Source organism: Macrobrachium rosenbergii, chromosome 51, assembly GCF_040412425.1.
Source record: "Macrobrachium rosenbergii isolate ZJJX-2024 chromosome 51, ASM4041242v1, whole genome shotgun sequence".
NCBI lineage: Eukaryota > Metazoa > Arthropoda > Malacostraca > Decapoda > Palaemonidae > Macrobrachium > Macrobrachium rosenbergii.
Genome location: NC_089791.1, coordinates 56,302,883 through 56,317,882, shown reverse-complemented (window position 1 = coordinate 56,317,882; position 15,000 = coordinate 56,302,883). Strand labels below are relative to the sequence as shown.

At 35.4% G+C, this 15,000-nt stretch overlaps 1 protein-coding gene across 1 annotated transcript in view; it reads left to right on the top strand.

Moving 5' to 3' along the window:
• Nucleotides 1–7,870: 7,870 nt before the first annotated feature.
• Nucleotides 7,871–15,000, top strand: part of LOC136833058 (uncharacterized) — a 22,177-nt gene continuing 15,047 nt past the window's right edge. The window contains exons 1-5 of the mRNA XM_067094704.1: nt 7,871–7,946; nt 10,690–10,869; nt 12,949–13,113; nt 14,214–14,399; nt 14,646–14,813. Of these exons, the coding sequence (XP_066950805.1) occupies nt 7,871–7,946; nt 10,690–10,869; nt 12,949–13,113; nt 14,214–14,399; nt 14,646–14,813 (775 nt within the window). The remainder of the gene's footprint in view (nt 7,947–10,689; nt 10,870–12,948; nt 13,114–14,213; nt 14,400–14,645; nt 14,814–15,000) is intronic.

Genomic DNA, 15,000 nt, shown 5'->3' with positions numbered 1-15,000 from the left:
CAATAAAAGATATATCGAACAAAGCCGCAAGCAGCCTGCAAGTAATATTGAAACATCAATACGGTGTAAGAATAGTAGATCGGGCCAGCCACCTCTTTCAATACATGAATGAGTTTAAGGCACCTAAGAAATTATTTACTGTAAGGATATTGTAAAAGGCAACATTTTTTTAATTTTGTAGTATAAATATTTTTTGTAAGAACTTCTTAATAATAAATTCAGATATGTTCTGGCTGAATGAACTACTTATAAACGGCATTTTTAGACAACCGGCTTTTAAATTAATTGTTCGCTTGCCTTCTCATCAAAAGCCATGAGCGGGGTCTTCTCTTTGCTGTAACTGAATTGTACTGTACATTCGACCCGGGGAAAGTACGTGAAACACGAAAGTGCTTGGTCATTACTTTTTATGTCACCATTTCCTCTTGGCCTATTGAAACACATAAATGCTTAAATATATAATTATATATATAATAATATGTATATTTATATGTTTATATATATAAATATTATATATATACAGTATATATATATATATATGTATGTATGTATGAATATACAGTATATACATATATATATATATATATATATATATATATATATATATATATATATATATATACATACATACATAATGGTTCAATATAAATCGAAGGGCGAGGACGAGCCAAAGCATCTTCTAATTCAAAATTTTATTGTGATGCAGTCGTAATCTTAAAATAACGTTTCAAACAATACTTCGTTCATTTTCAGTACTAGTGTTTTTGTAAAGTTTTCGATTCTTATTGTAAATGCTTTATAGGTGTATACTCACTAATAACCTTTTGACATTTTATAGTTTTAGGACTTGAAAATGAACGAAGTATTGTTTGAAATGTTTTAAGAGTACGACTGCAGCGCAATGAAATTTTAAATTAGAAGGTGCTTTGGCTCGTCCTAGCCCTTCGATTTATATTGAAACAGATTTCACTACCTACCCAGGTTACTTCTGAGTTATATGTACATGTATATGTATATATATATATATATATATATATATATATATATATATATATATTTATTTATATATATATATATATATATATATATATATATATATATATATATATATATATATATTTATATATATATATATATATATATATATATATACATATATATATATATATATATATATATATATTTATATATATATATATATATATATATATATATATATATATATATATATATTTATATATATATATATATATATATATATATATATATATTGTATATGTATATATTAAAATTATATATATATATATACATATATATATATATATATATATATATATATTATATATATATATATTAATTATCAAGTTCGATGGAAGTCGATGGCTCCTACTTTAAAAAAACATATTGCTTAGTAAAAACCTCTTCGTTTACAACTCATAAGAGTCATCAACAATTGGGTGATCCCAAACCCCCCAACAATAAAATTGTGGATAAACCACACTTGACATTACTCTTACTAATATTTCACTTTCTAATCTATTCCCTACCATGGTTAGCTAGTTAACTGCCCTCACTCTTCTTTCATCCATCTTACCTATCAGCTAAAAAAAAAAAAAAACCGACACACACACACACACACACAAGCACACGCTGCCACTCGCCTTTATCCAGCCCTCGTGTCCTTGTTTACTGAAGAGTTAAGAGTTCCTTTATATAACAGAAACCGATTTTGTATTACTGAAATGTGAAATTAATAAGAATTTAAGATTTAAGAATAACGTTCAGATAAATTATAAAGAGAAGAAACTTCAATGACTATGATAAAAACTAGCCGCGATTGTGCGAAGATGGTTGATGACTCTCGAACGTAATCAATACTTGCGGTTGTGGAGGCTTCGTTAACTCCCATTTGTCTGGACATCGAGGTTATCGTCTTGAATCTTAAAACTGAAGCATTCCAGGATCGGGTGTAATTCGTGCAGGTACAAACGAGGGACTTCAGAGCCTAAGATGTGACCGCTATCACCGCCAGCTGTGTAGTTTTGGTGCCCAAGAAATGCCATATTAACTAAATTTAATAAGAAAGACAGGGTTATTAACCCGTTATGTATCCGCCTTTGTCAAAGTCCAGGGTAAACTCATGCTAAATAAAGTAGACGGCTCACAGTATAGAAATGGGTGTATATAATACTTTGATCCCCTAGGGGCTAGTACTAAACACGGAGTCCCAAGAGCTTCCGCCATGTTTAATACGAGCACCCCTACTTAGATTCAGCCAGCCTTGTGCTGGCACGGGCTCTTGCTCTTCAGCAGCCCGTAAGCTAGCATCTCTTGAGTAGGTGACGCGTAGATAAAAAGTCAAAGTAGCACCATTTTTCATCAGGTAATATGGTATGGGTTTACCTGGACTTTGACAAAGGTGGATACATACCGGGTTAATACTAAAGACAGCTGTGCACAGACAGAAATATTAACATGTTTGTTAATGGATAATGAAATTCATTTCTAAGCTATTAATTAACAGGTGTGGACTACAATATTGTGCTACATGGTGATTTCAATAATATCGTGTATATGAAAATGCATTCAAATGAATTCAAACCCAAAGCATTAAACACATCATGTATAAAAAAGCTTATTATGGGGAATTGTTTATTCCTCTCGACAATCGATAAATGAGATTTTAGTAATACATCTGCAGGCCTATCATTTTGGCCTCCATTTTTCTATTTTTCAGCATCAATATATTACCTATTACATTAGTTTCGCTTGAATTAATGGTAAGCAATTAATATATATATATATATATATATATATATATATATATATATATATATATATATATATATAGATATATATATATATATATATATATATATATATATATATATATATATACAGTATATGTATATGTGTGTATATGTATGTATCTATATGTATATATATATGTATGTGTATATCTATGTATAATATATATATATATATATATATATATATATATATATATATATATGTATATATATATATGTTATATAAATTACAACTAAGAATACTTTTCAGTAATAACTTGTTAACGACTACTATGGTTTTTGTTTCATTTACCACTGGACTTCTGGATTGTTTACTTCCAACTACTTGAGTGTTTTTAGCTACAATATTTTTCTTTATATGAGCTTGCTCTTTAAACCATTTGTATCTGAAAGAGGGTGGGGAATGCTCCCTTCCGAATGCTTATAAATGCATTTCCATTACCTCAGTTTTTGGTGGGCTTCCTCTATCGTTAGGACAAAACACAAAGTACGTTGTTGACCATATGATTAAAATATATATATATATATATATATATATATATATATATATATATATATATATATTACAGTATATCTATATATATATATATATATATATATATATATATATATATATATATATGTATATATATATATATATATATAATAGATAGCTGATAACCACTGGGCTAGTTCGAACAACTGAACGGGAAAAGCGAGACGAGAACTGCTGCTATTTTTTTCCACTTAGGACCATAGTGTGAAGACCGACCCGACTATTACTGAGAAAGTAGTATAAAAAGCAACTACCAAGTTCGTTCATTCCAATTTAATTGACTTGATCTCCTGGAGCAGAGGAACTAAATGCTCCGCTGGAAAGGGGAGGAGTTAACCGTAAAATTTTCAAATCCCCGTAGAAGGGTAGTGCCGTCAGCGCATCTCATGCGGTGCACTGTAGGCATTACATGGGATCTTTGCAGCGTGCCTTCGACCCTTAACTGCAACCCCTTCCGTTCCTTTTACTGTACCTCCTTTCATAGTTTCTTTCTTCCATCTTACCTACCACCCTCTCCTAGCAGTTGATTCGTAGTGCAACTACACCTTTCAAACCTTTTACTGTCAATTTCCGTTTCAACGCTGATTGACCTCATAGGTCCAAGTGCTTGGTCTTTGCCCTTACGTTCTATATTCTAATCATTGAGAGAAATCCTGTCGGCGGTCCTTCCAGATCGCGCCAGCGCCCCATACGATTTCAGTCGGGCCTCTCGATCACATGGGCGAGACGAAACCTTTCAAAAGACGGGAAAGGCATCTGGAAGAAATCGTGGAATAATTAGGTGAACGGAATGAAAATGGAAGGGAATTAACATAGGTCAGGCTTTTGGGGATAAAGAGAAAATTGAAAAGAATCGAAAGAGGGACGTTACGTACTGGCCATTAGCTCTGTTAAATGTGGCTTAGCATATCCACCTTTCTATTTGAAAAGACATATGAACTGTGTCTCTTAACTCCCCTAGAGTACATGCATGCTATTTATCGTAGTTCGTGCCAGGAACTGTCGGCCTAACCACTCACGTCTCTTCGCTGCTGGGAGAAAGGGAGCTGGGGATTTGGCACGATACACATACACATGTGCTACCGGGGTCTAGGCGATGTCAGGCAGGGCAGCCGATCGAGGCTACGGCTTACCCCAACGCCAAATCAAAGCCCTTCAAAAGAAGGCATCGTGCTTACCCCATATGAAAAATGGGAAAAAGCACGTTAAACGAAGAAGAAGAAGTGCCAGGATTAATAGACTCGATCAATCCTGGTTCGTGCTTGGCGTTTTATTATTTTGGATCGCATGTATGTACCTTAGTATGTGATTTCCTACTCTTCTTCAGGAAAGCCTTATTCTACTGCAAGATATCTAAGGAAATTTGTGAGAATTTGTCTCTATAACTGACTCTATGCTTCTGGCAGTTTTTCTTTACGAATGCAGAATAGAGAAAAATAATTAAAACTACATTAATTCTGTGCTTACATAGACGAATGTTTATACAGTTTATGAAAGTGAGTTCTCGGTAGCAACTGACAACCTCAAACCATATTACTAATATTCAAAATTATTACAGAAAAAATAAGGACTTTTTTTATTCACTGTTGTAATGTATAGAAGTTGAGGAAAGTATTTAGAGGTAAAAGTAGGTTGGAGACTGACTTCAGATAACTGTGTCGTCTTTCTAGAAATGTCGTCTTCCGTCATTTCAATATGTAAACGAAATTAAGTGATACAGGGAAGAATAATCAGGTAGTTCAAATTAGACGTAAAGGGATTAAACAGGGATCTTGGTATCTAAATACTCAGGAAAACTAGTTGAGACAGAAAGTTTAGAGCTGCAGCTGCAAACTAGAGTAATTAACACGTAGTGTAAACTTCATTGCCGTCCACACACCGTTCTTAACTCCGAAATACCAAAGGTATGATCTAGAACAGAGCTTGACAATAGATGACTTCCGTATATATAGGAGCGCGGGAGACAGCTGTTCCGTGATGATCAATCGGTGATCGGAAATATAAGGAAGAGTAAGACCCTCACATTTCAAGCCATTGGCAGTTTCTAGGGTCACTGCTGGTAACAGTGCTTCCGATTACAATAACATGAAAATAGATGCTGCGTTTGGCAATGTTGGCAAAATTGAAGTCAGGAAAAAGAAGCTCTAGTAGAATTTTAAATGAAAAAAATGTGAAGATTATAATAAACCACTAGAAAAGGAGTAGAAGAAAATGAGCATTTGAGTGGAAAGTTAAATCTCGCATAAACCAAATGTCAAAGGTCTGCAGAGTAGAGGCGACGGAAGTCAAGGACATCTATAATGATGTGTCGCGTTTTGTTTTGGACCGAAATCATATGCAACCTCATTTATGTCCCATTAAAGGGAACAAAATGAACATAGGATTCCCTTTCACCATCCACCATATGTCCCCGTAGGGGGTTAGTGCGTGCCGTCAGTGTACCTCATGCGGTGCACTGTAGGCATTACTTAAGGTTCTTAATTCGGCCCCTAGCTGCGACTGCTGTCGTTCTTTTTACTGTACCTCCTTTTATATTCTCTTTCTTCATCTTACTTTCAAATCTCTCCTAACAACTGATTCATAATGCAACTGCGAGGTTTTTTTCCTCCTGTTACACCTTTCAATAACCTCTTAGGTCCCAGTTCTTGGCCTTTGGCCTAAATTCTAAATTCAATTCAGTTCAATTCATCCATTATATGTGGAATACGAGTCATTCCATCCTCGTCTGCTATGAGCCTTCCATAGAAACAGACGATGAAATGTGCGTTCAGAACGTCCTTCCGGGAAAATAGAGTAACCAGCGGTTTCAGGAAAAGAGAAATTTGTGAGAGTTGGTTATTGACTAGTTGGCTGGTTTAATTAAGCCGACCGGATGCCAGCGAGGCTCCTTGCCTATGGAGTTCAAGAAACAAGAGGCCTGGGATGGGCTCCAGACCTACCAACAGAGACGAGTTTCAGGCTATAAATAGACTTTTTTTTAAGATAGTTGAACAATAGACTGACACACAAAAAGTCGGAATATATGTGAAAAAGGGTGAACGTCAATTCCATCGGCTATGTCGCTGGAACAAAAAGAACTGTTTAGCATAAGAATGGCCACCGTACGACAATCCATGTCCTGCCTTGAACACTCACACTAGTCATAAAATGGTTCACAGCGCGTTGAATAATTTCGCGGTCATGCGCCGTTCATTATGCAACGCTCTCGCTCCGCCTACGTCCGTTGTTTTTGCAGAAATTTTCACCGCTATATATCCGTTAAGGAGTAGTGCCTTCAGTGCACATCACGTGGTGTACAGTAGACATTACCAAAGGATGTTTGCAGAGTCCCTTCGACTCGTAGCTACCACCTTTTATTTTACCTCCATTCCCGCTTCCTTTCTTCAGTTTTGCTTTCCAAAACCTCTTAACTATTACTTCTTTAGTGCATCTGTTTGATTTTCTCCCAGTTCCACCTTTATAACCTTGCATTTCAACTTTATTTTCTGGAACTCTGCATCTTGCTGTCCAACCACTCCAACTCACTTTTTCATTGCGTAAGTGCTAACACTCCAACTCACTTTTTCATTGTCGTAAAGCGCTAAATGACCCTGAAGTGCCCAGTGTATATATATATATATATATATATATATATATATATATATATATATATATATATATATATATATATATATATATATATATATATATATATTATATATATATATATATATATATATATTTTATATATATATATATATATATATATATATATGTATATATGAACATTAAAGTCTTCTCTGTACCAACAGAATGAACTCTCCTAAGAAGTAAAATGATGATATTTACATAGAAATGCTGTATGTTATAGATGAAATGCCAGCAAAAGACATGAGAAATGTTGTGAGTGATATGCCTTCAGAAACTGACAGGAACGATGAAGTTATGGAGGATGTAATAGTTAAAGATGGACTGAGAGAGATTGCAGACGAAAATAGGGTACAATGTATTAGAATATGCGCTGGAAATAATTTGGTAAAGGGTGGCACTCTTTTCAACAAAAGAATACCCACAGATATACTTGTACATCTCCAGGTATTAGTCACAGAAGCCAAAAAAATCTCTTATCTGTTAATCGAGAGAGTGAAAAAAAGAACAATAATGAAAGCACGCTACAGAAGTTTGACAGACTATCTAAATTTGATGCAGTAAAGTTTCTTGAAGATGAACATCAAGAGGCTTTGCACTCGAATGTCGAAATAGAGAATAGAGTGGCATTTCTAGAAACTATATCTGGGGAGGAGCTGACAATGAATGAAAACTGGTTTGACCTCAAGAATATTAATCTGGCGGAATTGGAGTACTGGGACATAGGGTAACAAGATGGATACCTTGGATATTGGATGAGAGATCTGGGATACAATAAAAGGTATACGAATATAAATATAAATGTACATTGCAGACAAGTTTAATAAAGATGAAGTCAAAATTGATTGTGCAAAGTGCTCAAGTCTAGACAGTGAACCTGAACAAAGAATGAAAAGAGATGAGAGACAATGTATGGACAAACAGTGATGATGATGTTGACAAAGCCATGTATTCGAGGAGAGTGCTTATTCTCAGTAGGCTGAAGACAGTAAATGATTAAAGCTTACAGGTGGACGAACTAGTTTCAGAAGAAGCAAGAGTTGAACAGTTCAAATATTTGTGTTAGGGGATATTGTGCAGCAGTGTACGTAATTTAAAAATCCTCTCCTGAAGACTTTTGTTGAATAAGAAAATTTAAAGACGAATAACATCGAAGGCCTTGCATCGCTATGGCATTCCCGTTAAATATGTGAAGCTAACTGAAATTATCCCTGAACAAAGTAGTTGTCAGGGACATTTGCAGTAAACAGAGGGGTGCTCTAAGTGAATGTTATTTTACCTCTATGTTGGTCCTTCTTACCTTTTAAAATAAAAATACTCGACAGCAATGGAAGAGAAAGTTTAGAGTGGATGAACGATAGAAAGTTGGCAGACTTAGAATACGGAGGTGATGTTAGTCAGCAAAACTCCACAAGTTTTACAAAGCTTGTTCAAAATGAATGCATCGTGTATCTAGAGATGGGACTATTAATATATATATATAATATATATATATATATATATATATATATATATATATATATATATATATATATATATATATATATATCGAACTCTCGCCATACCCGCGCAATAACTTCTCGCTGCTGGGAAGAAAGGGCGTTGGGTCGGGTATGATACATGAAACATACGCTACCGGGGTCTAAGCGATGTCAGGCAGGGCAGCCGATCGAGACCACAGGTCCACCTGAAAGCCAGATCAAAAAGTCCTTCAAAAGGCATCACGTGCCTACCCCATACAAAAAAATGGGGAAAAGCACGTTAAAGAAAAAAAAGAAAAAGATATATATATATATATATATATATATATATATATATATATATATATATATATATATATATATATATATATATATAGAATAGAGGACAGAGTTTGCACAAAGGGGGTTGAAATAACACTAGGCAAAAAAGAAGATTAAAGAAGTTGAATCATTCATATATTTAAGAATATTTAAGAACAATTATGTCCAATACAAGTTCTCTGAGTTGGAATTTAGTGAAAAAAAACTGAAGAAGGCCAATCAAACAATGGGCTGGTTGAGTAAGATCTGGAAATTAAAAAGACTGAATTGTATTTAAAATTAAGATTATATTTATATAGTACGTTCTGTATTGCTATATGGACATGATTTATTGTATGGCATTGAAACTGTATCTAAATGATTTTCTCAATTTGAGCACAAGGCTTTAAGAAGAGTAGTCGGAATAAGATAGCAGGACAGAATGAGAAATGATACTATAGGGAAAATTACTGATGTCCCATACATAGAGGCAATGATGATGAGTAGTCGATGTTTTGGACATGTCCTTCGCATAACCTGTAGCAGAATAGTACGTGATAGTGTCAGGCGGGCTCCTGTGAAAACCAGAAGAACTGGGAGATCCACACCTATTTGAATGAGAACTTTGAAAGGAAGCTGGGATGAATGAAGATTTGTGGAAGAAAAGTTCGGAAAGACATGAGTGGCTGAATTTAACACACACACACATACATTATATATATATATATATATATATATATATATATATATATATATATATATATATATATATATATATATATATATTATATATATTTATATATATATATATATATATATATATATATATATATATATTTATATATATATATATATATATATATATATATATATATATATATATATATATATATATATATATATATATTTATTATATATATATATATATATATATATATATATATATATATATATACACCACACACACACACTGTGTGCTTTTGTGGAAAACTCTATTACAACCAATAAACTCTCTCTCTCTCTCTCTCTCTCTCTCTCTCTCTCTCTCTCTCTCTCTCTCTCTCTCTCTTCTGTTAAGATAGTTGTTTAATGTGCATTACCCAGCATTTTTGATGTTTTATATTTCACCCCTCCTCACCCCCACTTCCTATCGGGGCTGAACTTAAACTTAAAGGGCATCGGGAGTGTCACTATTCATCTCAGTGAGCTTGAAAACTATGGATTAGACACTAACATCCATCGTTTTCGGTTATTTTTACGTCATCCCCCTTCCCACCCCTTCTCACCCCCACTTCCTATCGGGGCTGAACTTGGACTTAAAGGGCACTGGGAGTGTCATTATTCATCTCAGCAAGCTCGAAAACTTTGGATTAGACACCAATATCTGTCGTTTTCGATTATTTTCGCATGTCACCCACTTCCCACCCCTTCTCATCCCCCTTCCTATCGGGGCTGAACTTGGACTTAAAAGGCATTGGGAGTGTTACTATTCATCTCAACAACCTCAAAAACTATGGATTAGACACTAATATCTGTTGTTTTCAGTTATTTTTACTTGTCACCCCCTTCCTATCGGGGCTGAACTTGGAATTAAAGGGCATCGGGAGTGTCACTGTTTATCTCAGCAATCTCGAAAACTATGGATTAGACACTAATATCTGTCATTTTCGGTTATTTTTACATGTCATCCCTTTCCCACACCCCTACTTCGGTGCCAGAGATGTCTTACCAGCACAACGTTCTTTTCGGGATAGCAAATGATATGTACAGTATACTAAGTTTGGTTGAAATTGCTCAATGCGTTTCAGACTGGATGTGGAACATACATACATACATCCATTTTTATATATATAGATATATTCACACTGGCAAAGTCGTGTGGTGCAAGGTTTGAGGAATGTTTTTGTTTTCAGTATTCTCACACTATTTTTTTCAGGGGAAACCAATCACCAAGCATTATATAAAACAGATATAAAGTGCCATATGGACATTGGTGTGGGCATATGCCAAGATTTGCCCAACTGCCCTGCTGAACAAGATCCATTTCTAGCCAAGTTCCCAATATTCTGTAAGTTGGAGGACGGGAGACGAGGAGTCTGTTGTCCGAAAAAAGGAGGTAATTAACCTAATTAACCAGAGAGAGAGAGAGAGAGAGAGAGAGAGAGAGAGAGAGAGAGAGAGAGAGAGAGAGAGAGATATCACAGTGCCATGACAATTATGTGAAGTTGTGCTTAGAAGGTGGACAAGGGAAGTAGTACAGTATGTAGGCGTGGTCAGAAAAACTGTGTAATGATCAAATGTTTGTGAGCAGGATCCAGAAAAGGACTTTCTGGATCCTGGTTGTGAAATAGTTTGTGCCTCTGAGAGTAAAGCATGCGTGGAATTACAAATAATATAAAGCCATGGAAATTTGTCTGCGTGACAAAAACCTTGTACAAGAAGAGTCTTCGTCAAGGAACAATGCATGCTTGAAGCAGCTAAACTTCGTCTTCCTCAGGAATAGTATTGTAGATTATTCCAGCAGAATTACTTACCGATTTATGAAAAAAAATTAATAAATAAAAATATGAAAATTGACGTTCGCATAGGTATTTTTAAGAGAAAATTGAAGTCCTTGTAGCAATATGGAGATGGAAGAGTGACAGCGGTGTGTTTTGACTCCATGACTGCTTAATGCACACAACTGAATAGAAAAGACATGTCACTGACAGAACAGTAAAGGGAACGTGGTGTAAATAGAAAGTGGAATGGCTGATGATGTCGGGTCATAAAACGTTGACTGATGATAACAAAGGGAAAATGCAGAGACTGCTCTTGAATGAAGAATTGATAAGATGAGAAAATTGAGGGTGAATTTTAGCTAGAATAAGGTTATGAAGACAGTAGAAGCCAATCATTACGGCGCTGAATAATCGTGATGGGTTCCCGGCGCTTGGTCTTCAAGACCTAAATTTCATAATCAATCAATCAGTCAAGAAGATTGGGTGATGAATGTTAATGATGGAGGAGGGACATAACTAACTGACTTCTGTAAGTTTTAGGGAGCAATTAGAAAGGGAATCAAAATACTGGAGTCTTAAGAAGTGCTGTTGACCCCACTCTCCTTCAATAAAGTGGGTGTGGTTGTTTGAGGCACCGTAAGGAAACAAATTACAAGTTTAAGATTCTTTATTTGTTTGGTATATAAGACGTTCTTAGGCCGTATTTGTGACAGATATAGATATGGAGAAGCTATGGAAATAAAGAAAAAAGGGTTAGCATATGTAAAAAGATTTTAAGAGTGGTTTGGTAACGTATGCAACAAAGGAGGATAATAAATTAGTGAAAAGGGCATTTAATTCACAAGTCAAGGGAGTTCAGAATACAGGTAGGAACTTAACAATATATGTTCGACGGGCAGAGTAGTTAGAACGAAAAAGACCCTTAGCGTCTAGGTAACATACGAATTTGTGCTAAACGGTAATGAGTGGCAATGCGAGTGTAAGAGAAGTTAACATTCTATTGTTAAGCCCCCCTTAGGGAGATAGTGCCGTCAGTGCACTTCATGCGGTGCACTGTAGGCATTACTTAAGGTTCTTTGCAACGTCCTTTCGGCCCCTAGCTGCAACCCCTTTCGTTCCTTTAACTGTATCTCCTTTCATATTCTCTCACTTCCATCTTACTTTCCACCCTCTCCTAACAATTGATTCATAGTGCAACTGTTTTCCTCCTGTTACACCTTTCAAACCTTTTTACTGCCAATTTCCGTTTCAGCGCTGAATGACTCATAGGTCCCAGTGCTTGGCCTTTGACCTAAATACTATATTCAGTTCAATTCAATTCTATCGTTGAGTCTTCTTTGTAGATGTACAGAAGCAAATAACAGTGTCATTTTAGGTGTAACGGTGTTTTTGGAGCACTCACTTTTCTTAGATTATTAATGAATATTAATAAAAATGGATAGATATATATTCTTTGACAAAATTGTTCTTTGTTTACCCTTTCTTTTTCTGTTTACCTTACTTATTGTTTATTGTAAGATAAAGTTAGCAGTAGCATAGCTTATGATAAAAACTAGTTACAACTTTGTATCGCTTAACAGTAAGTTAATACTCGTATAAATCCCCTCTTTCCGCTTGTACTTTCTTCAAACGAGATGGTACTGTCACCTAAGGAGAAGACATTTTAATCACATACATTACCTACCTTTTCAGAGGTTCCCGTCCTGTTGCCCATGGCCAGAGATGCACTTTCAACAGTACTCGCAAGAACGGTATTTGCAGAGACATTGGTGATTGTCCTGCATTGGATCATCTCCTCAGTCTGAAGGATTACGTATTCTGCGACCGCCCCACCGCTACTATTTGCTGTCCAGACGGAGGTGCAGTAATTGCAAGAAAGATTCATGCCCATCCTTACTTGTCATTCTAGTTTTTTTTTCCGGCAAACTTGCAAAGTCGGTTGAAGGTGCTTGTCTTCCTTACGCATGCAACTTCCACTGTTTCATTAATTCAGTTGGAAATTTCTTGTATCCCATTGTTATGTCTTGAGATATTTCATCTGCTAAGTCAACTGAAAGTACATTTTGGTCCTCAGTATTCAGTAATCATCTTTAATCTACTTTTCCAAGGGCTTCTTTTCTCAGTGTCCTTCGTACTCCTTTAGCTGCCAGTTTTTCTCTGAATTTTATTTGTATTCCCAACTACAAAATATTTACAAACTCTCATTCTCCGAAATGAGTTGAAGGTTTTGCTTATCCCATATTAGCTCCTTCCCCTATTCCACTTGCTCAGGCCGTGATGACGCTTGTTAATTTTCAAGGAGCCGACATTTAAGTCAATTGCAGTAATTTTTTACTCACTATTTATTCCAAATTTAATTAAGGGCTATTTTTCCCTTTCCAATCTCACTGTTCTTATTATGTGTTGTTCTGAATTAAAACTTTCATGTTAAAGAAAAGACCCTGTGCCTAGGGAAAATTATATTTCTCGAATACTTAACAATTATGTTCTCTGTGCCTTATATAGTAAATTTTATTATAAGCGCCAACGGATACACATTAAGGGAACTCACTTGCCAATTAGTCTAAGATTAGTTGATCAAAGGTTTGGCCAACTAATTAGGTGGCGAGCTTCTGTTTTTAAATGTGTAATGCCTACCAGAGTGCATTCCATTAGCAATGGTTTTTAAAGTGCCATTAAGCGAGAGTATGGAAAATTTTATATAGATCTTACTCCATTAAATAAAACCTGAGTGTGGAGTGTTTACGATGAGGTATGAACGATGTTTTCCCCTCTTCATTTTACCTTTTCTTTTACTATTACCTTACGATCTTTTGAAGACATTTACTTAGTTATGTGCACAGTGGGTGCTTTGATGACGAAAGCCACTATCCCCTGCATGCGACAGCGGGAATGTAAATTTTAGAGTAAAGAAACTATCTTAACCATAGCATGCAGTTATTTCTATGTTTTCTTTTAGGCACACCGGAAGAGGCCCTTTCGCCAAAGGAACTAAAAGCAGGTGATGTTTGTACTTTACCAGAGGGCCAATTTGGAATTTGTGTTCAAGGGCTGTCCTGCGCAAAGGACGGTACTAGGCCATTCGCATCACCGGAGATGACATACTGTGACCAAGATGGCGGATTAATCTGTTGCCCAAAGGAAGGTATAAATTTTATATAGCATTCTTTTGGGCCAAAGAAAATGTTGATCTGATGAAAAATTGGTAAATTTCACATATTTCCTAAAATGTTGACCATAATTGTCAAGTTGCTTCTTTTATAATAAATTGGGAGAAACGGGTTATTACAACACAGACTACAGATACGTTCACCATATAGTAACATTCCATTAACATTCACATTCTTATGAGAAAAATAAGTATCTCTTCTTCTTCTTTCAACGTTTTAAGAACTGACTTCACAGTTCAAGAGAGGGGACGCGTGTTCACTCACGGATAACGAACGTGGGACGTGTTGGGGAATTTCGGAATGTGCAAAAACTCAGAACGTCACGGCGTTAACAAATATTAAATATTGCCATGAACCTTCCCTCCTCGTTTGCTGCCTGACACCACAAGGTATGTCTGAGATCCTTACCGGGGTAAACTCCAAGTCAAAATATCACGAAAACATGACCCAATTTGCTGCTGGTATAACATCCTGATTATTTGTAACTGGACATAATGATGAATCAAATGACCAGAGTTATATTCTGATAAAGTGGTAAATAAGTACTTTGATACCATTGACTTTTTAACCATATTT